Source organism: Hippopotamus amphibius, chromosome 4 (assembly GCF_030028045.1).
Source record: "Hippopotamus amphibius kiboko isolate mHipAmp2 chromosome 4, mHipAmp2.hap2, whole genome shotgun sequence".
NCBI classification, from domain to species: Eukaryota; Metazoa; Chordata; class Mammalia; order Artiodactyla; family Hippopotamidae; genus Hippopotamus; species Hippopotamus amphibius.
In genome coordinates this window covers 91656676-91680620 of record NC_080189.1, presented here as the reverse complement: position 1 = coordinate 91680620, position 23945 = coordinate 91656676, and the positions used below count along the sequence as shown (strand labels likewise).

The 23945-nt window shown below is 38.8% G+C and overlaps 1 protein-coding gene and 1 long non-coding RNA gene across 3 annotated transcripts in view; both read left to right on the top strand.

Annotated features, from left to right (window-relative positions):
- LOC130850977 (uncharacterized) overlaps positions 1-23945 on the top strand; it is a 143891-nt gene that overhangs the window by 46290 nt on the left and 73656 nt on the right. The window lies entirely within an intron of this gene.
- On the top strand, positions 5496-8320 carry LOC130850975 (cullin-1-like). Of its 2 annotated transcripts, XM_057730595.1 has the most exons (2): positions 5496-7776; positions 8268-8320. In XM_057730595.1, the coding sequence occupies exons 1-2, from the start codon at positions 5496-5498 to the stop codon at positions 8318-8320; spliced, it is 2334 nt and encodes a 777-aa protein (XP_057586578.1). The 2 variants fall into 2 exon arrangements, with proteins under 2 accessions (XP_057586578.1, XP_057586577.1); XM_057730594.1 differs by lacking the exon at positions 8268-8320 and having other exon boundaries at positions 5496-8034.

The window sequence follows — 23945 nt, the reverse complement described above, 5'->3', positions numbered from 1 at the left end:
GAAGGTATGACACTGAGTGCCTGACTCTGGATCACTCTCTGGTCCTACCATACGGGGTGCCATCTTGGAAGCAGCTAGCATAATAGATTTTTGAAACTCCTGTTAAAATGGCTAAAGCATCATCTTTGGGTATCTGCTAGGATGAGAAATATGCATTGAACTAATGCCTGATATGCAGTGCTATGGCCCCAATCTCTAGACTTACCTAGGACCAAGAAATGAGGGGTGGAAGTAGTATTAGCCCACTGCATCACTCCTCGCAGTGACCATTTTGCATTACTACTTCCTGACCCTACAAATTTAGGTTCTGCTGGATTAGAAGATATAAATGGGATTACGGAAGGGAAGCAAGAAGAGGAACCTTCTTCCTGTGTACACAGTGAGGGTTCCATTAAAGCAGAAGCTGGTCAAGATTCCCTCATACCTGTGGAACAGTAGGCCAAGAATGGAGTTACCATATGGTTGGACATGATCCCAAATGCCATAAGGATTGGTTGCTGCAATACAGTGTGGAAGACAGGAGTGTATCTAGAACCTAGGGGTTCACTGGAGTGTCTCTTAGTGTCTTCATGCCTGTTGGTGAGTCTAATAGGCAATTGTAATAAACCCAAGCTGGGAACATTAGAGCAACTGAGAACTCCAAACTCTTAAACTCAAACTCCAGACTCAGGCCATCTAGACTGAAGTTCTAGTCAATAGTAAGAAAAGTATAAAATTGGTGATAGAGGAAGGAGAAAATAAATATTACCTGTACCTTTTGGACTAGTTGCAGCAATGGAGACAGCACATTGTTCCATTAATATTTGCATATTAGATCACTATATGTATCCTAGAAAGTTTTTGAAAAATAAATGTAAGGGGTGGTCAGCCAATGCAATCATTCAAATAGTTATAATGATTGATAGTTTGAGTTAAATAATTACCCATTTTAAAAATAAGTTAGATAATGACAGGCAAAGAATATTTACACAGATCAATGAATAAAAGAAATCAGAAACAGGTTTAAAATTATGCCAATTTACTACAAGATAAAGGTATTCAATGTAATTGGGGAAATGACAAATTTTTCAACAAACAAGATAACTAAAGAGAATCCCTCCCTCCTGCCTCTATTATTTTAAAATGCTAAAGGGATCAAAGATATAATTGTAGGATATGAAATGATAAAAGTTATAGAAGAAGATATGAAATAATTTAAGCGAGACTAGAAAAAGATTGATCAACTCAACTACAAAAAAATAAAATATAACTACAGACCACAAGTATCATAAATACAGCCAGAGTAAAAGACAAAATTGTAAAACAAAAGTTATAACACAGATGATTATAGGAATAATTAGATTTTAAAAAGCTTCTAAAATTAACAGAAAAAATCAATAGCCCAATTAAAATAAGCAAGGATATTAACCAATCATTTATCAAAAAAAGGAAATATAAATATCCTATAAATGTGAAAAGACTTCTATCATCAATAATGGTACATCTACACAGTGCTCTATATAAACTATGAAACCTTTTCCAAGACACATTGTTAAATTTTCAAAACCAGGATTAAAACCCAAGAATTTATAATCTATAGATAAAAATGAATATGTGTAGATAGTGCCTATGTGTGTATATGCTTGTATATGCATAAATTATCTAGAGAGATATATAAATTATCTATACTCAGGGTGCCCCTTGACAGGGGATGAAATAGGTACTGAGAAGGGATGATTACTTTTCATTACAAACCGTTTCATATTTTCTGGATTTTGTACCTTATGCATTTATTATTTTTAAAAACTGGTTACATAGAAGTCAATTATTTTCATTATTACTATGACTTTAGATATTCATTTACATCACTTTTAATACTTCTTAGAATTCCAATATATATTAAATAAACTATTGTGTATATATATATATACAAACAATAGTTTAATCATTTCTCTATTGTTGAACTTTTTTCTAATTTTTTATATTAAAGATTAACTGTTTCTAATTTTTTATATTAAAGATTAAATATACTATTTTTCCTTCATATTCATGGTCTAGCCAAGCTGGTCTCTGCATAGTCTTTTCCTTTCCATTAACTCCACACAACTTCCCCCACCTCTTCTCAAGAGTTTTAAGTCCAATTCATCTTTTGTACCCTATTTTCTTTTTCAGCTCTGGCTCTGAATTTTTTCTTTTATTTCCTGTATATTTATTACCTCTTTGTACCTACTTTGCTTCATAAATAAGATAGGAATACCAACATCAACCTCAGAGTATTTGTGAACATTAAATGAAATTAATATGGGAAACACGTATGTGATTAAACACTTCAAAAACATAAATTATACCATTCATATTTTATTATACTTTATTATAATTATTTCTTATTATTTGTTGTATTAGTGTCACTGTTATATTATTACCATTTTGTGTACCTCCTGTGTACAAACATATTGCCTTTTTACTAGCTTATCAGTACTTTAAAAAAGGATTCATTGTTCATCGATGTATCTTCTACCAGCACATATAGGTGGTACCCTGCCCTGAGTGGTCCTCAGTGATGTTGATAGGGCAATAAATGCAATAAGTAAAACATGATTGATACTAATATTTGGATTTGGAGTTATGAACTGTTCCATAAAAAATCTTTTTTAAATTCAGCAGAGTATAAATGATAGTCCATAACATATATATGTATGTGTGTATATATATATATATATATAATGCTGCATTAAGAGAAATGCTCAACCAAAGGGGACATCTTTCTTGCCCTGGTACACCCCAATCCACCAGTACCTCATATAAGCACACATCTTGAAGGAGGCTATTGAATCTACCATAAAACACAATTCAGAATCCAACTTCTCCGAGGGACCTATAAATCTCTCAGATACAATCACATTCTCTCCCACTTACTACTATGCCACTAATTTCATCTTAGACTTCACCTGTTGCCCTGCACATTATTATTCATTTACATGACTTCTTCCTCTATCCTATAATGACCCTTTGAGCATAGTAACCATGATTCATCATCCTCATATTCTCAGTCCCTACCATAGTGCCTGGCACGTGGTGCATATATAAATAATCATTAAATTGGAATAAAGTTAATTTGAAGAAATGAATCACTTATATTGTATTACAGTTGTAAAAACAAAAAGACTTTGGGACAAATTGGGTTGGAGGAAAGTATATATGTTTTATGTAATTTTTATCATAATAATATTTGGTATAAACTTAGTAATAATAAGAAAACCCAAAGATGATATATTACTGTCAAGCATAGAATTAAAAAGAAAAAGAATTGCATAGTGTCACTTAATATAGTTCAGTTAACATCTTTCTGTGTTGCCATTAGTTACTACCTACTGGCTAGTGTTCAACCAGTAGGTAGTACAAATTAGTAGGTTGTATTCCTGATGATACCTCTATTTTCTGCCTAATGGTGTATTAACTTAGCTGACATTGGCTGCCTTGATTAGACTCAGTTCACACATCAGATCATTGTTTGCCTTAACTCCTTTGCTTTCCTGTCTTTAAAATAAATAAATGATGAGCTAAGAAGGCCTAATAAGAAAAGAAATTTAAGTTATTCTGTTCAGAACAGGAACATCCCCAGTCCCAATCTCTTGATTTTCAGATCACTAGTGGACTTCAATATATATATTGATATAACTTGTTAGATAAGACACTAAGACACAGATAAAATAGTTGTATGTTTATATAATTTATTAAAGTTTACTTCTAATAAAATATATATGTGTAAAACATATCTTTATATATAAATACATATTCTAAATTATAGATGTTGATAAATTAGTGAAAATTTTAATAACAGGCACTTTACTTTTAGCTAACATAAGAAGTTGGCCCTCAATTATAATTCATAATCACTTAAACACTGTAGTGTATGTGTTAAGGCAGGATGTGGGCAAACTAGTCCTTAAAAGTAGTTTGATGTACTGGTTTTTCTCCATTTAACTTTTCCTTAGGCTCTGCTTTAAAATTTTCAATGGATTGCATTTCTGGGCTCACCTACTCTCTGGCTTATGATTGGATCTGGTCCAAAAAGGCACTGGCAGGAAATGAGAGGAAGGATGGAATCCAGAGCATTTATTTCCTTGACCCCTTCCATTCTGCAATACCGTTTGATTATGTCTGCACTTTTTTTTCTCATGGTCTAACTTCTGTCAGGGAGATTCGTTTCCATGGCTATATATTCTATCAAGTTCTAACAACACCATGGGACTTCTAGTTTCAAGATGGTGGACTGAATATGCACACCAAAATTTCTGGCTCCTATTCAAAACTGACATTGTAGTTTATCAATTTAATATAGATGTTGTAGAAAGTTCATAAAAATATATATAAGTATTAATATATAACCATATGAATGGGGGGAGAGTGGATAAAATGTTCTGATATCTGTGAAGCAATGAACAAAGACTGCCACTACTCCTAGGCTTAAAACCAAGAAGGTGACTGCAAGGAAAGGCCATGGTGTCAGCAGGTGGTCATAACTGAGGACATAAAATCAAGACTGACTAAGAATCATCAAGCATCTGAGAAAGGCTAGAAAAGGAGGCAACAAATTCATGAATCAAAGAATTTACACCCAATAATATAGAGATAATATAAAAATATCAAAAGAAGTTGGAATACATATAGTTACTATACACAAAGAGATAAAATACACCCATGACACAAAAGTAAATAGCTATAAAATAAAAATTTACGTTTGTGGGAATAGAAGTTAGAGATCATAGAAATGCCAACTCGTTTGAAATTAGTGAAAAAGAAACTCATTATAGTCAGGTTAAATAACAAACTGAACCTAGATAAAGAACAAAATAGTTCATTTATATGAAATATGCATCTCTTCCCCCAGGAACAATTGCTCAGTATTTGCTAATTAAAGGTTCCCAGAGACGTTATAGAATATAACTAGCAGGAATAACAAGAATTGGGCAAGTGGGCAGGGAGGAGGAAGAGTGGGAGCCGTGTTGCCTGCAGCTCAGGGTGGGGCAGCCCTGGCGGCTGAGGGACACTATGAGACCTTGGCTGGACAAAGATTTAACTGGGGCCGGGCCCAGCAAACAGGTAGAGACGTCATCAGAGCCATTTAGGCACCCAGGAAATGTGGAGCACATGCATTTATTGGGTTGGCCAAAAACTTCATTTGGGTTTTTCCATAAGATATTACAGAAATACATAATGCAAATATTGCAGTGGGTTAGCTTATGAAGACAAAAGGCAATAGAAGCAGTGAGCCTGCTTCCAAGCAAGATGTTTCTGCTCACTCAGTTCAGTGCTGGAATCACTCTGGTGTTTGCTTTACTTGCAGGTCACTTTCCATGTTTGCCTGTAATGAAATTTCATTCTCTACATTTAAAGGACATCCTTTCTGAGCTGCTGTGAATAAATTTGGAATGATACTGTATATTTTCATCTAACAGAGAATTAGCTATACCTTGAATAAAGATTGCTGCACTGGATGACTTCAGAATATTACAATGTCATCCAAAAGGAGCCAAAATCCCCATGGACTGAAACAGACAAGCTTTGACCAGATCTGGGACGATCTCAGAGCTGGAATCCAGCAAGTGTATGCCAGACAAAGTATGACGAAATCCAGATACATGGAACTCTACACTCACGTTTATAACTATTGCACGAGTGTTCACCAGTCAATCCAAGCTCAAGCAGCTGGTATCCCTCCTTCTAAAACAAAAAAGAGGCAGGTGCTGGAGGAAATTCAGAAAGTTCGCTCAGAATTGTACAAAGAGCTTAAAGAATTTTTGAACAATTACTTAGATCTTTTTAAGGATGGAGAAGATTTGATGGCTGAGAGTGTACTGAAGTTCTACACTCAACAATGGGAAGATTACCAGTTTTCAAGCAAAGTGCTGAATGGGATTTGTGCCTACCTCAATAGATATTGGGGTCTTTCCAAATATTACAAAGGACAAAAAGGAATCTATGCAATCTATTCTCTTGCTTTGGTGACTTGGAGAGATTGTCTTTTCGGGCCATTGAATAAACAGGTAACAAATGCTGTTTTAAAACTGATTGAGAAGGAAAGAAATGGTGAAACCATCAATTCAAGACTGATAAGTGGAGCTGTACAGTCTTATATGGAACTGGGGCTGAATGAAGATGATGCCTTTGCAATGAGCCCTACGCTAACTGTGTACAAAGAATCCTTTGAGTCTCAGTTTTTGGCTGACACAGAGAGATTTTATATCAGAGAGAGTACCGAATTCTTGCAGCAGAACCCAGTTACTGAATATATGAAAAAGGCAAAGTCTCGTCTCCTGGAGGAGCAGTGGAGAGTCCAGTACCTTCATGAGAGCACCCAGGAAGAGCTAGCCAGGAAGTGTAAGCAGGTGCTCATTGAGAAACACTTGGAGGTTTTCCACGTGGAATTCCAGAATTTATTGGATGCCGACAAAAATGAAGATTTGGGTTGCATGTATAATCTCGTATCTAGAATCCAGGATGGCCTAGGAGAATTGAAAAAACTCCTGGAGACACACATTTATAATAAATGTCTTGCAGCAATTGAAAAGTGTGGAGAAGCTGCTTTAAATGACCCCAAAATATATATACAGTCAGTGTTGGATGTTCATAAAAAATACAACACCCTGGTCATGTTGGTGTTCAACAATGATGCTGGCTTCGTGGCGGCGCTGGACAAGGCTTGCAGTCACTTCATAAACAACAGTGCAGTTACCGAAATGCCTCAGTCGTCCAGTAAATTCCCTGAGCTGCTGGCTGAATACTGTGACTCCTTGTTGAAGAAGAGGTCCAAGAACCCAGAAGAGGCAGAACTAGAAGACACGCTCAACCAAGTGATGGCGGTCTTCAAGTATATAGAGGAGAAGGACGTGTTTCAAAAGTTCTACACGAGGATGCAGGCCAAAAGGCTTGTCCATCATAACAGTGCAAGTGATGATGCCGAAACAAGCATGATCTCGAAGTTAAAGCAAGCTTGTGGTTTTGAGTATACCTCTAAGCTTCAGCGATTGTTTCAAGACATTGGTGTAAGCAAAGATTTGAACGAGCAGTTCAAAAAGCACCGGACGAATTCAGAGCCACTGAACTCGGATTTCAGTATTCAAGTTCTGAGTTCTGGATCGTGGCCCTTTCAGCAGTCTTGTACGTTTGCCCTGCCTTCAGAATTGGAACCGAGTTATCGGTGCTTCACAGCGTTTTACGCCAGCCGTCACAGTGGCAGAAAATTGACATGGTTATATCAACTGTCTGAAGGAGAATTAGTAACAAACTGCTTCAAAAATGGATACACTTTGCAGGCATCTACTTTCCAGATGGCCATCCTGCTCCAGTACAACACAGAAGACACTTGCGCCGTTCAGCAGCTGATGGACAGCACCCAGATCAAAATGGACATTTTGGCACAAGTCCTACAGATTTTATTGAAGTTGAAGTTACTGGTCTTGGAAGACGAAAATGCAAATGTTAATGAGGTAGAATTGAAGCCAGATACCTTAATAAAATTATATCTTGGTTACAAAAATAAGAAATTAAGGGTTAACATCAATGTGCCATTGAAAATGGAACAGAAGCAGGAACAAGAAACCACACACAGAAACATCCAGGAAGATCGCAAACTACTGATCCAGGCGGCTATTGTGAGAATTATGAAAATGAGGAAGGTTCTAAAACACCAGCATTTACTTGGAGAAGTACTGACTCAGCTGTCCTCAAGATTCAAGCCTCGGGTCCCAGTAATTAAGAAATGCATTGACATTCTGATTGAGAAAGAATATTTGTGTGGGAAGACATTCAGGAGTCTTTCTGAAACCTTGAAAATGTTAAAGTATGTGGGCCGGGCGATGGGATTCAGAATGTCCTGCTTGAGCAGTGGAGGAGCTGAGGGTGCAGGGCGTGGAGACTATGGGGGCATAGGCAGAGGGTTGGCGGTCTCTGGGGGCGCAGCCCCTTTCTAATATCTGAGAGAGGTCTCCTGCCCCCAGGGCTGTTTTGCTCTCCATGCCCAGCTCAGATCCACACCTGCTCAACTCGGACCCAGGAGGCAAACAAAGATCATTGCCCCAGTCATGTGAAGCCTTTGATTGTTTATGGGATTAACCTGAGAAGTGTTAGCCAGGAAACAAATAAAAGCAACGTGGGATGAATCAGCAAGGCTCTTGATCCTAGAGGTCTTGAGTCCCCCGGTCCCATCTTTCTCTTCAGTCTGTGTCTGTGTTTTCTTCAAGCTTGCGGCACCCGTCACTCCCCTCGAGTCGCCGAGCTGGTCTCAGCATATTTGGAGCGAGTGGATGGTGAAAAGGACACCTACAGTTCCTTGGCTTAACCCTTCTGGTAAGGATCTGACCCCAGGCGCAGCCCCTCATCCCCGTGGGAAGGATGGAGAGTAGTTCCCAGCAGCCGCAGCGCCACCCGCACCTTCTGCTCGGCTCCCAGGCTCCCAGTGAGGGCTCATGGCCACCAGAACTGCTCAGGATGGAAGCCACACTTAAAGTATGTAAATGTTGACACCGATGCCTTTTAACCTAATTTAAGACCAGAGGGGATGGAACCTTCCTTGCTGAGGGCTGCATGCTTCTGCATCCGAATCGACCCATTGGCCACATGAATAACAGCGACCGGTTGGCAGGCCCCTCTGAGGCCAAAAGCGCAGCACCTGAACGGAGTCACGTCTAATCTGCTATGAAAAGCCATTGTATAGTGTGTTTCATTTTTTAATGTGTGAAAATAAAGACAATTAAAGGAAAAAAAAAAAAGAATACCAAGAGTTGGCTCTAGAAAGTATCAAAATGACGTTCAGAAGCATGGAGAGCAAATCGAGAAGTTCAAAATTTTATTTCAATGGAATTCCGGGATAAAGTAATAGAGAAAATAAAAGAAAGCCAATATTTGAAGAAATAATGGTAAATAATACCTCAGAATTATAGAAATATGTCTCCACATATTACAAAAGTCCACTTAATGCACAGCAGTATCAAACAAATTTAAAAAGCAAGAAACAAAACTTCACAGCTGAACATATTGTAGAGTAGGTTCCACACATTGAGGATAAAGGGAAACTTTGAAAGCCATCAGAGGGAAAAAGCAACACAATAAAGTGTTAAAATCATTTTTCACGAGCTATTTTATTAGGTTCATTAGATACATGACATCAACAGAGCAATAATTCCAAATTACTGAGGGAGAGTTCTGCTTCTGTAATTGCTCACTAATGGTTTCAGACCAACCTTCCAACCAAGGAAAACTTAAATATATAGACAAAATTCAAAATTCAAAAAAAAAAAAAAAAGGTACCTGAAAATTGCAGTAAGGGGTTAATTAGCAGACTTGGGGTGTTCAGGCTTTCACATTCCAAAGAAAGGATTGGCCCTCAACGGGGTTCCTGAGTGATAAGTGTTTAGAATATCCTGCCTGTTAAGAGTGTATTTGCATACACGAGGCCTTGGGGCACACCAGATAGTTCATGCCAATGATGTGACTTATGGTGGGGAACTTGGACATACTGTATCAGTCTGACACCTGGAGTTGCTGGAAACTGAGTAACCAAGGTCAGCCACTTGGGAAGTCAGCCATGCCTACTTGACTGACCCTTAATAGAAACCTTGACACCAAGGCTCACGTGAGATTCACTGTTGGGCAATACTTCATACACCTTGTCACATAAGTTGCTGGGAGATTAAATGCTGTTGGAAGACTCCAGGAAAGAGAACAGCTAGAAGCTTGTTCTTCATCTCTCCCTGACCTTGCTGTTCGCACCTTTTGCCTTGACTGAGTTTAATCTGTATCCTTTTGGTGTGATAAACTGTAACTATGAGTATAACAGCTTTTCTGAGTTCTCTGAGTCTTTCTAGCAAATTATCAGACGTGAGGATGATTTTGGGGACCTTCATCATAGAAGGCATCAGGGAGTTTCATGGTAATAAAGACAAACAGAATAGAAAATTCTGAAGATCAAGCATAAGTGGGAATTTGATGTAACTGGAGGTTGCATGAGAAATTTAGCAGTTGGAGTGATCAACTAATTAATATTGGCTCTGGTTCTCCACATGGACAAATATATTTAAATGGAATGTATATATTTTATTACTTATCTCAAACACAAACAAATTCCAGATGGTGAATAGGCTTAAATAAAAGCAGACACATGCTATTTTAATAAAGAAAACTGTCTCTATGATATTGAGGTAGGGAAGTCTTTTAATCAAAAAATTTCCAAGGTAAAATTAGTCAAAACAGAGAGTACCAAATGTTGTGGCTATCTCAATAGGAATAATAATCATTTGACAGAAGACAACACCAACAAAATTAACATGTGGAAAAAAACTGGAAGAAAAAGTGATGTATAAATATAAATAAAATATTATAAATATATAAAATACATATTACAAAATAAAGGACTAGTATGTAGCATAAAGAACATCTACAAGTCAACAAGAAAGGTACAAACAACTAAAGATAGTTTTTCAAAAAATGAAAACAATTGGCTTATAAATATATTAAAAAGTATCCAAACACACTAATTAAACAGAAGCAATTTGAAAGAACAATAATATATCATTTTTCACTCATCAAATTAGGAAAAAATTAAAAATGGTTTCAATGTAGATTAAGTTTTGGGAAACAAACTCAGATTACTGATGTTTACACTGGGGCAGCCAGTTTTCAGGGCAATTTGAGAATGTCTTTTAAAATATGAAAGGTACATACTTTGTAACTTAGAATTTCTGTTTCTAAGTACCTCCTTTAGCAATCCACTCATGCATGTCAAAGTAAACACTTATAGGTTGTTCTTCCTTAATATAACTTGTTTACTGTCCTTCAAGGACATCACACTCTTGTTTTTTCTCCTCTGTCCCTATTCACCCCTAACTCTTCACTGTTGTTTTCTCTCTTTCCTGACCCTGTAAGGTTGGAGTAGCCCCAGGCTCAGCCTCTGCTGCTACTCTCTTCTCCAGCTACAAGGGTGAATCAAAAATTATCTGCACTCCAGTTATATTAAAACTTCTAGAAATTCTACAGCCAGAGTGTGGATAATTTTTTACTCAACCTTGTACGTTCACCTTCATAATTATCTCAGGTGGCTTACAGCTTTAAACAGCATCTGTAGGCTGATAACTCTGAGATATCTTTCTCCAGATCAGATCACTCTCCTAAATTAGACTCATATATCCAGTGTCCTACTCACTCACTACTGTATTATTAGACAAAAATCTTCTGTACCTCCTCAGATTCCCTCGGTCACCTCTTTATTTAGAGAGATGCTTTCTTCCTTGTGGGCCATACTGCTGTTGCCTTTGCCAGTGCCCTTGCCAAGCTTCCTCAGTGCTGGAGGTCAAGGTGACGTCCTAGATCTTCACTCCTCTCATGTCCCACAAACCAGTGCGCATCCACTTGGAAACCTCAATGAAAAAAATGGGATGTGGGATTTGTCTTCCTTATTGACCACCAAGGAGCTGACCAGTAAATCCAGTAAAGCAGGACATTGTATCCTCTTGACTAATGGGAATTGAGAGATGGGAGGAAACTGAGTAGATAAATTCTGTGTCCTCTCCTAAACTATTCTAAGGTATAGTTTCTTGGGGCTACTAAATTCAGACTGGGAGGAGATGAGAGAAATCACTGCCCTTAAAAAAGTGAAAGGCGCCTGTGAGTGAGTCAAAGGAAACCTGCAGTCAGTCACACATTTGTGGCTCCTTCTCAAGCATCTCCTGCCCACTCTCATCACTTCCTCCTCCAGATTCAGAAACCAAGTCTAGATTTCTTCTCGTGTGTCCCCACGGTATCTAGCGTCTTGTTGAATACACATTAAAAATTGTCTAAAATAAATGTCTTAAAAAAAAAAAAGACAGCGAGGATGGGAGATGGAATATGGGGAAAAGAAAGAAAGAAAAAAAGAAGAAAAAAATGATTCAGACCAACACATCAGCTACTCTCTCTACATAGTTGTGAAGAGCTATGATTTTGGTTTTTCTGTAGGTAACAAAATCCCAGTAATTTACTCAGTTAAGAGAAAAATCTATGTTCTTCTGGTAAAGGATCTCAAAACAATATTAAAATTTAGATTTATCAAAGTAAAAGCAATTAGCCTCTTGGCAGGTATGGAGACATTAATTGTTCATCTTAAGTATCCTTCTCACCTCTCTTTTCCTCCTGTTTGGAATTTGCCCAATTTATAACTGACAGGTTACGCTTCATAAATATTGCTGTCTTTGGGCCACTTCCCTGTACAAGGGCTTACATTTGTCCCCAAGAGTTTTTAGTATCACGTGTATTGTCTTATCCCAGGACTTATGATCTACTCTTTAACCATATCCTAACAATACTCTAACCTTACTGCTAAAGAATTTTATGTCTTACAACTGCCCTAAACAATATCCGCTTTTGTCAGAGAGTCTTAACTCTCTTCTTTTTATGTCTACAGACTCCAGGTAATGCTGCTTTCTCTGCACAGAATGTTTTCTTTCATTTCCACTTCTAAATATATTACCATTATAAAAACTTTCACTTCTTAGTGAGTATAGGCCCTTGTGGTCATGGGATAAAGAAAGAAAATGAAGAGATAGGTCTGGCTTCCAGAATTCAATAATTTAATTGATCTCATGATGACTGTCACCATCAAAAGATGCTGCAACACAGTTGGTTCTATGACCCAACTATGGCTCAAACACAAACACACCCTTATAAGGCATATAAGATAACTTTTTTATTGCCATCACAGGTCAGCCCTCTGTAATTGCCTCTGTGATGTCTCATCTATTACAAACGAGTCAGCACCGGTCATTCGAAACACTTATCCATAGTTATTTATTATATGCCGAGTGATCTTAAGACACTGAGGCTTCATTGGTGATCAAGATATACCCCATCCCTGCCCCTTTAGAACTTCTATTTTAATGGAGAGAATTAATACATAAATAATTTCAAGGTTATAAGTGCTATCAAAAAAACAGGATGATATGACAGTAAATTGGACAAACGAGAGAGAACTATAGATTGAGTCATCAGGGCAAGTTTCCTGATATTATGCAATGTGAGCTGAGGCCTGATGAAAAGACCGTGTTTCAAGAGCCTGGGAAAGAGGATTCCAGGTAGCAGGACCAACAAGAACAAAAATCCTGAGGTTGAAAGGATGTTGGTGAATCTGGGTAATAAGAGGATTCAGAGTGGTTGCAGCACAGTGAGGAAGGGAGGTGAGGAGGAGGCAGGGACAAAGCATCCAGACCTTGTAGACCAAAGCATGGAATTTGCATTTTATTGAAAGTAAAATGAGACGCCACTAGAGGATTTTAGCAAAGGGTTGACATCCAATTTTCAGGTCAAAATTGCTCTGTTTCCTCCATGGAGACTGGAGAAGACAGTATATCAGTTCCATCAGTGCTCCTATTTGAGATAGGTTCTAGAAAAAACACTATGAGTTTTGGAATAAAGTGGCTTTTAATATCTGCTAGTGATCACCAAGAAGTTTCTAGGTAAACCCTTGTTCTGTTGACATCTTAGCACTAAAGGTGTTGCCTGCAGAGTATCCCACATTCAACATCAATAATCAAATGACTACCAAACATTCCAAAGTTATATATGCAAGCAGATAGAGCTGAGGGGAAAATCTTTTAGGATAAGAGGAAGTTCCGGTTACTACTGGGTAGACCAGTTTATCAGACAAGGAAGTAATAAGGCTGAAACAATGCCTAGTTACAGATGCATTAACCAGGGCAATTTTGTTTTTATGTGGAGAACACAGCATAGCTTCCCCAATTCCGATTTACTCCCTTTCAACTACTTTCAACAACTAGGCATAATTCATTTCATTGTGCTTTGATTTATTGGGCTTTGCTTTATTGGGTTTTGCAGATAGTATGTTTTTAACAAATTAAAGTTTTGTGACAACCCTGGCGAATCTATTGGCGCCATTTTTCCAAAAGCACTTGCTCACTTTGTGTCTTTGTGTCACATTTTGGTAATTCTTGCAATATTTCAAACTTTTTCACTATTATATTTATAAGGCCGATCTGTGATCAGCAGTCTTTGATATTTCTATTGCAAAAAGATTACTACTGGCTGAAGACTCAGATAATGATTAGCTTTTTTAGCAATGAAGTATTCTTAAATTAAGATATGTACATTGTTTTATAGACAATACTATTGCACACTTAATAGACGATAGTAGAGTATAAACATAACTTTTATGTGCACTGGGAAACCAAAAAAAAAATCCCTGTGACTCACTGTATTGCAATATTTGCTTTATTGTGGTGGTCTGGAACTGAATCCATGATATCTCTGAGGCATGCCTGTATATATAGATCCCCTTTGTTCTTCAAGGTTAAAGTCAGGTCTCACTTTCCTATGAAGGTTTCTTTTGTGTTTACAAATACTATCATAGAGTGCAATATTGTGTTATTACAATGTGTGTAATATTGTATTTTTATCTCACCGCTAAATTAGAATGTCATTTAGAATAACGTCTAAAAGATTAATAGGCAACCAAGGTAGAATTTGGTAAATATTTGATTGATCCATTTGCTATGAGCTAGCTGGACATACAATCTTAAACAAATTTGACTCACATTTAACAAAATATGAAAGTATTCCAGTTTTCTGTCATTTATGTGCTGAATGTGTACTCCTGCTGAAAACTACAGCTATCGCAATAGCCCAGGAAGCAAAATAGAGAATTTTGACAATTTATTTTTGGACAGTATCTGTCCTTAGAATGTACTGCTAACAAAAGCAGATAGTATTCAATAAAAGAAGTGAGCCAGGTTGCATTCAATCTGTTCAAACATGTTCAGAAAATTATATAATCTTAGTAGGTAATAAGGGGGAAATACTGACTGGCTGTATTTGGCAAGATATTGAGCACAAGGAAGGAGAAAGTTCTGATTAGAAAAATATATCAGTGATATGAAAGTCCAAAAGGGAACGGGAGCAGCGGTAAATTAGGAAGAGCCGGGAAAAGTATGCTCTGTACCATCAGTGCTTATTAAATGCAGCTGAATGGGATGTAGGTGGCCTCAAATGACCACCCCGCTGGAGCGGGGAGTAGATATGTTTGTCTACTGTTGTTGCCTAGTGTTTAAGTTTCTCCTTCCTATCAGCGCCTTATCTCCCTGTTGTTAAAGCCCCCATCTGTGCAGCTTTGGTGGAAGATAGCGCCAGCCCATAGATGGTGGGGGTGTTTCTCACTCCATTCCAGCAGAGCCAGGAGATAGCACATGATTTAAGACTGGCCATGTTGATGTAAGCGGCAGTCTGGACCAGCCTCTTATTGCTGCATACACCTGTCCTACTTTCATTAACTAGCTTTCTAGAGCTCCCTTGGTCTTTGCCCATTTCCCAAATCAAATCCTCCAGGCTGTCCTGAATTTTTTGAGCCTCCAATGCCCCTCTCTAATAAAACTTCATTTTTGCTTAGAATAGCCAGAATTTGTTTCTAATGCTTGAAAGCAAGAAATGTGATTAATACTGACCCAGGCAATATTTAATCTTTTTTTCCTTGGTGTCCAAACTCCCTCCAAGGCTAACGCTGCTCAATCCTGTTAACGCCTTCAGTGGAAGTCTCTGCTGGCTTCCCAAGTACACAGCTCCCTCAAACACAGCCCCAAGCACTAAGATGCCTTATGCTTTTCTTCCAACTCAGAACCTACCCTTAGGATAGAAAAATTATTAAGCAAAGTTTGAAGCCAAAGCTAGAGCAGCTATTCTTAAACTTAGTATTCTTAGAATCTGATATGGTATATGTTAAAACTGTGGTTTTACTCAAAAGTAAAGAATGGGAGAAGCCTGGGAATTTGCAATTTTTTTACAAGCTAAAAAGAGTCCTGCTAAACAGATCTAAGGACTAGAATTCTATTTGGTGAACACATCTGTGTCCATTTGGCTTTGAAGGAAAAGCATCACATTTGGCCGGTTCACTGTCTCATCACGTATTTCATATTTCCTTCGTATTTACCTCACTGCCTGATTTCTTGAGCAATATGTGATTTCTTTGGCCTTCAGTGTACAATTTGTTCTGATTTGTCTGTGCCTTCTTGTGACTTTCTTGTTACCATTTAAAGCTTATTTATTTTGTTGAAGTGTCTAGCTTCTTATAATCAACTTTAGAGCATTTTGCAAAGGTCAGGCTAATCACGGCTCTACTGAGACAACTTAAATTCTGCTCCTCAAAAGAATCCTTCCTCTCAGCTTGGGGACTGGGAAACATTTTCATTAGCAACCAATTGCCAAGGAGTCCTGTTATAAGTTGAAAAATAAATATTTACTGCTTCAGTGTCTCAGAGAACACAGAAATGTGTTTCCTTTCACTCGATCAAAAATATTGACTGAGAACGAAACATCTTCAGAGCAAACGGAAATTAAATTTTTCTCTTTTGAAAATAATTGTGCATTTACTATTCCGAGTAGAACTTCTGTGTAGAAAAAGAAACTCAAAGCATTTTTTTTCGAAGATTCATATAGTTTTCATTATAGCTATATAGTAACAATAATCCTGGCTGGAGGGTGAAAATATAAATTTTAATCCCAAATCTAATTTTTTTTCTTATAATTTAAAGATTCAATTTTTTCATCTATCAAATGGATATAATTCTACCTGGCCTGATTATATAAGACAAGATTAAGCTTTGTAAACTATCAACATAAAAGCACTTCATAAACAGGAAATACTGGTAAATGCCATATAAATATGACATTCAATTGAAATAGTGTTAAGAGATAACAACAGTAGTTTATATAGTTTTATGTATTTGGCTTTATTCTAAGCTGTGTGTGTGTGTGTGTGTGTGTGTGTGTGTGTAGGGAGAGAGAGCAAGAGAGAGATTCATTTAATACTCAAAAACACCCTATGACATTGATCTTTTTCAGATGAGGAAGTTGAGGTACAGAGAAGTTAAATAACATGCCAAAGATCCCATAGATTTTTCACAGGTATTTTGCAGAAATGCAGCAAGAAGAAAAGGTTTTTTCAACGAACATACCAATATTCGCAAATATTTTGGAACTGACCCTGCATCTTGATAGTGCCATGACATAAATCTACATTTTCCTTTTTATGAAGCTCAAAAAAAAATGCATTTGGTTAAGCTAAGTGGAGTTTGTACTATTCTCACTTCCCTTCCAAATCCTATGACTCTAAGATGATTGCCTGCCTTTACGCAGATAGCAAAAATAGCCAACTGGAATGCCATGTAATTGCTGGAATTTTAATTGGCTGGGAAAGAGGAGCATAAAATAGTATTACAGTCAGAGCCAGCCTAGATTTAAAGTTAGTGACTATTTAAGTTTGTGATTTCTGAGGCTCCTTCCTCAGAATCCTTCACTAGAGAACTACACCTACACCTTTTCTTACCTAATCTAAATTTCCCACCAACATCACTTCTATGTTATATCATTTTTTATCAAATTTGTTTTGATAAAAGACAAATCACACTCATTGTGTAACACCATGAATTATTAGTTAATATTAACCATGAAATTACAGCAATGCTTTTGTGCTCACTAGATTAGGACATATCCTTAGCAGGGTTTTAAGAAAAGGGTTAAAAGTATAAAATTTGATATCGGTTTCATTTGCCTCTTAAAATTAGAAAAAGGCTGCCACTATTGTATTAATTCCAAAAACAATGAAGATCAGTGGGAGATCTTCGGAGTTCCCAGGGTGGATGCAAGAAATCTGGAATGGGGAGGGAAGAGAGTCCTGCTCTATCTCTCTTTACTGAAAGCCCATCCAAGTGACTGCCTTCCATATTTTATAAGTTAATCTCGCAGAAGCATGGAGAATCTGATGGCCCCAAGATCATGACATTTAACCTGCCCGTGCAAGAGAACATCGGAACAGAAGCCGTTACGTGAGGGTGTACAAGCAAGAGATGTCAGTCTCAGCTGGGCACCAAAGTGAAGACCTCTGGGCATTGACTCAGGGCAGAGAGTAGTGTTAGATTCTGGAAAAAGAGCCATGCTGGAATGGGATGTGTCAGGAAAGCCAAATCATTGCCACTTTTTGGTAGTTACATAGGAGGCATTTATTTCGTGCCAGATTCTTTGTCAAGATTCTCACGCTTCTGAGCTGTCTTTCAGTGCGAAAGTATTTTAGTTGCAATAGCCCTTCTAGTCTCCTTCTGCCCATTGGACAAGTATGACTTACATGATTACCCAGTTTGTAAGGAGGAAATAATCATGCTCAGCCCAAAAGACATGGGGTCTCTGTTTTGCAGGTCTACCTACTCTGTGAGAGAGCTGCTCTATGGTCTCAACTGTGTGGTCTGTGCCTATAAAAGGGGGCGGGGCGGGGGGGGAGGCTAAGGTCATTTTACTGAGTGAATGACTAAAAGTGTGAATTTATTTCCTGAGTGAAGTATTAGAAAGCCCATGGTGGCCACACATTGAGGTCATATCATCCAGTTCAGCCTTTATCAGTGATAACACTAGTATTTAATTTTCCATTAGTCTCTCCTGTCATTTCTCAGTTGTTTCTATATTTAGAGATGAAAGGGATGTGATTTATTGACTCCCTACAGCCCTAATCGATGTGTCAATTCCTTTAACTCTTGCAATATTATTAGTATCATGTTAGGTTTCATTGCTGTTATAACAAATTACCACAAACACCGCACCTTTAAGCAACATAAATCAATTCTCTCATCATTTCTGTAGGTCCAAAGCATAGAACAATGCGGCTAGATTCTCTGCTCAGCAGTCTTAGAGGCTGAAATCAAAGTATTGACTGGGGTTGCAGTCCTCAACTTGGACTCCAGGTCCTCTAGAAAGATAACTGATCATTGCTGGAACTCATTCCCTCTCTTGTTTTCCATGTGGCCCATCGTCAAGCCAGCAATTGCACATCAGCCCCTTCTCAGACTTCAAATCCCCCTGACCTGATCTCTTGCCTTTTTCTTTTTCTTTTAAGGCTTCACGAGAGTACATTGGCCCAACCTCGATGATTCAGCATAATCTCCCAATCTTAAACGCAACATATTAGTCACTTTAATCATACCCACGATGTCCCTTTTGTCATGTAAAAGGGTGTAACACCAGGGAGCAAAAATCATGAGGGCTACATTTCTACTTACCACAGTTAGATAATAACATTCCCATTTTAGAAATAAGAAAGTTCAGACTTAGAAAGGATAAAGAACTTGCCATAAATTACACAGATCGTAAATGTCAAAGCTAGAATGAAAGGCCAGGTGTGTTTGAGTTCAGGCCCAGGGACTGCCCTTGACCCCACAATTCCTACATTCCTGCCCACTGTTCACCTTCAGATAAATGATGCCTAATCAAACGCAACATTTTCCTCTATAACAGGGAAGAGAAAGACATGCTCACCGTACTTCAAAACCCCTCTCTTTCCTTCATCTTGATTTTTCTGTTTTAACTCCTGTCTGATAAACATTCCCCCTTCCTCACAAATGAGAAATGGTTAGGGAGAGAAAACTAAAGGGTTGTTAATAAAACAAGGAAATACGAGAGAGAGGTACAACAGAAAAAAGGGATGCGGGAGAGAAAGGGAGAGAAAAGGGAAAAGAAAAAGTCGAGGAAAGGGAGGGTACAGGCAGAGATGACAGTAAAGTACTCAGAATTGTATAAACTCACTGTAATCTAGGATAATGGTTTATACACTGAGAGATCGGTTAAAATTTTTCCCCACTATTCTGTTTGTATTCCTAAGCAAAGCCTGCACATTGCTGACCAGGCCCCAAACAAAACACACAATCTAGCATCAAAGAGCTGAAGAGTCTTTAACTGCTTTAATATGGAAACAATTTGAGGCCAGAATTTCAGCTTGAGGCCGTGTCATCCAGCTTGGCTTCTCATCCTTGTCCTACTGAACTGTCCTCAACACCCATCCCTCCGTCCCTCTCTCCTATACTGTATTCTTGTTGCACCTTTGCTCTTCCTTCTCCCCCGTCCCATTCCAGCCCCCACAACTTACTTTTCTCATTACATCTGAAACCCCTATTTTACTGGAAATGTACCCTCAACCTTCTTTTTTTAACACAATGTTCCCTTCGCAGGCAGATCTCCTGAAAGGTCAGTTCCTTTCAGCACTTACTATGTGGAAGACACTGTTCTGGTGCTGGGGACACAAAAATATGAAAGGACATGGTCATTGTCTCTGTAGATTTTACAGCATGGCCATTAAGTAGGACAGAAAATAAGTAGATGTTAATGTAATCAGGTTAAAGGGAATAATAATTGACACCATGATTTTTTTGCCTTTCACTCCTGTTTCAGACCATCACTCTTCTGCTCTTGAAAAACAATCTTTAAGATGTGTACTGTGCTGATATATTATGCCTACCCTCAAGGCTACCTAGGTATAATTCTAAATATCCCCAGTCTGCTCATTTCTCTTTTCCCTTCAGGGGATTTTCCAGGTTTTTCTCTTCTTCATGGATGTCCTCTCTCCACTACTGTCCACCTCTTTCTCTTAGGTGCTTAAACTTCCTCTACCCCAGGTAAAAAAAAAATTAATTGAATTTGTACACTTCCTTCTTTGCTTCCCTCTTAATGGAGGAAGTGTCGCTTTCTTTCAGGTCAAGGCTAATTCTTCCTCCTATTCTTTAGATTTGTTGTTTTGTACTTGTCAGTGATCTCTGGTTTCCTCTTTGTGCAACATTCAAACACTGACAAGACCCGGCCTTCTTAAACAAAAAAACCTTGCCCTTCATCCCATCTTAATCCTTAGCTAACTGCTTATCTCTCGTCTGTATTTTACTATACACCTTCTTGAAGAAGTAGTGTTGGCTACTGTCATTGACTAGCTCAGCTTAAATTTAATCTAGAACCCAAGAAAATGGAGCCAAATGTAGCTTCACTGAAACACTCAGCAGGTGTGACTTCAGCCCTAGACACACACATGGATAAAAGGTAACATTTCTTATTTTCTACCAATAAGAGGAACACATCTGTCAGAATGGCTATCATCAAAAAGAACACAAACAACAAATGTTGCTGAGGAAGTGGAGAAAAGGGAACCCTGTGCACTGCTGGTGTGAATGTAAATTGGTGCAGCCACTATGGAAAACAGTATGGAGGTTTCTCAAAAAACGAAAAATAGAACTACCATATGACCCAGGAATTCCACTCCTGGGCATATATCCAAAAAAACCCCAAAATACTAAATCAAACCGATGTTCACAGCAGCATTATTTACAGCTGCCGAGACATGGAAACAACCTAAGTGTCCATCAGCAGATTAATGGATAAAGAAGATGCGGTGTATATATGCAACAGAATACTAACCAGCGATAAAAAATAGTGAAATTTTGCCATTTGCAGCAACGTGGATGGACTTATAGGACATTGTGCTAAGTGAAATGAGCCAAAGACAAATACTGTATGATATCACTTATATGTGTAATCTAAAAAATACAACAAACTGGTGCATATAACAAAAAAGAAGCATATTCACAGACACAGAGAAATAACCAGAGGTTACCAGGCGGGAGAGGGGGAGGAGAAGGTACAGACTATTGGGTGTAAGATAGGCTCAAGGATGAGTAAATATAATTCTAAGTCTCCAACCACTAGGATGTTGGGAAATCCAGTCTTTGCTTTCCTCAGGGCTCCCTGCTTCCCAGGGTCACAGTGAATTGAGGAAGCTTATGGTACCTGGGAAACAAAGGCTTTACTTGTGTAATCATCTCTTCACTACCAGTCGTGGCCTCGCCTGCCACCACTTCCCTGCTCACCCTTTTGTAGCAGTCTTATCAGCTACTTGATGTGATGCTGGCTACTGAGTGGAAGCCTTTGCCAGTCCTGTCTTCTATACAGGAATTGCCTTTTCTTCCTTGTTCGCTTGGATCTCTTCTGTTTATTCTGCAGAATGAGTTCAAGCTGTCACTTCTTCCTTCCCTGAACACTCCCTAACCCCACAGAATGATTTACACACCCTCATGTCATTGCCGTTGCATTCTGCACAAACTTTGTGTAATTATTACTAGATTCTGTGATTAGAACAGAGAATATATTAGGATCCCAAGGAATTTATAATCTAGAGAAGAATGTAAGGGGAAAAATAGGTGACTGTAATACTGTATGAGATGTTTGATAGGAATAATTATACAACTTAGGAAATTTTAAAAATAGTTAACATTTATTCAGTGTTTTATGTGTCTCATATATTGTAAATACTTTGTGTGTGTCATCTCATTTAATTCTCACCACAAAACTATGAAGAAAAAATTTGTACCCATTTCACAGGGAAGGAAACTGAAGCATAAAGAGATTTAGTAACTTGTCCAAGGATTCACAGCCAATATGCAGACCTGTGGGAGTGTGGCTTCAGAACATACTCTATTAACCAATACACTAGATTATTTCATTATGTTTGATAGCATTTCCTCAACAGTTTGTATCAGCTAAGATATCAGAGCTGCAAAGAGATTATCTAGTCAAAGGCCAGGTGCAAATAGAAAAGATAAAATTTAAGGAGTGGTGAGAAATAAGCCTGCAGCGGTAAGGAGTGGTTGGGTAATAAAGGGACTGGCGAATTTGTAAGAAGTTTGGGTTTCAGCATGACAGCAATGGGAAGGCATTAAGAGGCTGTTGATGTGATCAGATCAAAAATGGGGCAAATGAGGTAGAGAAAAGTAGACGAATTTGAGGTAAAGTCAACTGCAGTTGGTGACATCAAATATTGAACATGAGAAAGAGAGAAAGCGAAGGAGTCTACCAGGTTCTGGCTCTGTTGGAAGGTGACGTCATTCTCCGAGATAGGAAACCTGAGAGCAGGAGCCCATCTTTAAGAAGGGAACATAGTTTCCATCTTTTGACATGTTGCGCTTAGATGTGGCCATTCCAAATGTCCAAAAAGCAATATTTCTATTTAGGATAAGATCAGTATATAGATATGAGCTATATTTACGAACTGTCATTACATGGACTGTACCTGATTCTGCACAATTGTGTGACACCAGCTGGGGATGAGAAGGTCCTTGGGCAGAACCCTGAGGAAAACCAAATTCTAAAGGATGGGCAGAGAGAGAGAACCTTCAGCAGAGACTGAGCAGTGGCCAAATAGGGAAACCAAGAGATTCTAGTGTCAGGGAGTAATCCCAAGGAAGCCAGAGAAAGAGTGTTCCAAGAAGAGGGTGCTGACCAGAGAATCTAATACTGGAATAAAGTCACGTTAAAGTCTAAAATGTGTTCATTGATTTGGACAAAAAGACAGGCATAGATTTAGTGAAACAGTGAAGAGGAGTAATGTTCTCCACGCAGATCCCCTTCCAAGGCCAAAACATCCATCCCCACCTGCTCCAGACATCTCTGGTTATTAGTTCTCAGTTGTGCCCCTCAGTGGCAATTGTGCTCATCCACAGGGAACCGCCTTACCCAGAATTATGTCCTCCCACAAGGGGGGACCAGTGGTCGCTGGCCTGGGCCGCCCTGTGCGTGGCGGTGCCCTGAGACTGAGGACAGCTGCCTGTGGGGATGGCGACTCTTGGCTGAGGATGGAGTAACCGGCCCTGCAGAGGGCACCTGGGTGGAGCCACAGTATCTGCTACACCTCTGCTCTGAGGGGCTCACAACCACCTGCTTCTTAGCTAATTTCTCCGCATCAGGGAAAAGCGTTGCCAGGATTCTGGTTGGCCTGGGTTCCTGGGGGAGACTGTGAGAGAAGGGTTGGCAGGATGAACTACAGGCCCATTGCTGCGCCTGGTCTCCCAGCTACAACTGATACTCCCCATCTCCCTCCTCCACCACCCACTCTAGCCTCCCCTTCCCCCAGCCAGCACTTTTGTGGTCCAGGCAGTTTGCCTGGTTGGATGACCTACACCGTCATTCCTGAAGGCTCGGAGTCCTTGTTTACTGTGCCATTTCCAGGCTGTGGCTGCCCCCCTATACGCCGTTCAAACCCGGCACGGCAGTGCCACAGACATCCCAGTGGGTCACCTGAGGGCCAAACATGTTTATCCTCCCCGTGCTGGGTAGCAGCTGCCCTGCCTCCTCCT

What these genes read in the sequence shown, in the direction of transcription:
- LOC130850975 (XM_057730594.1), top strand. Translation starts at nt 5,496, where the DNA reads ATGTCATCCAAAAGGAGCCAAAATCCCCATGGACTGAAACAGACAAGC.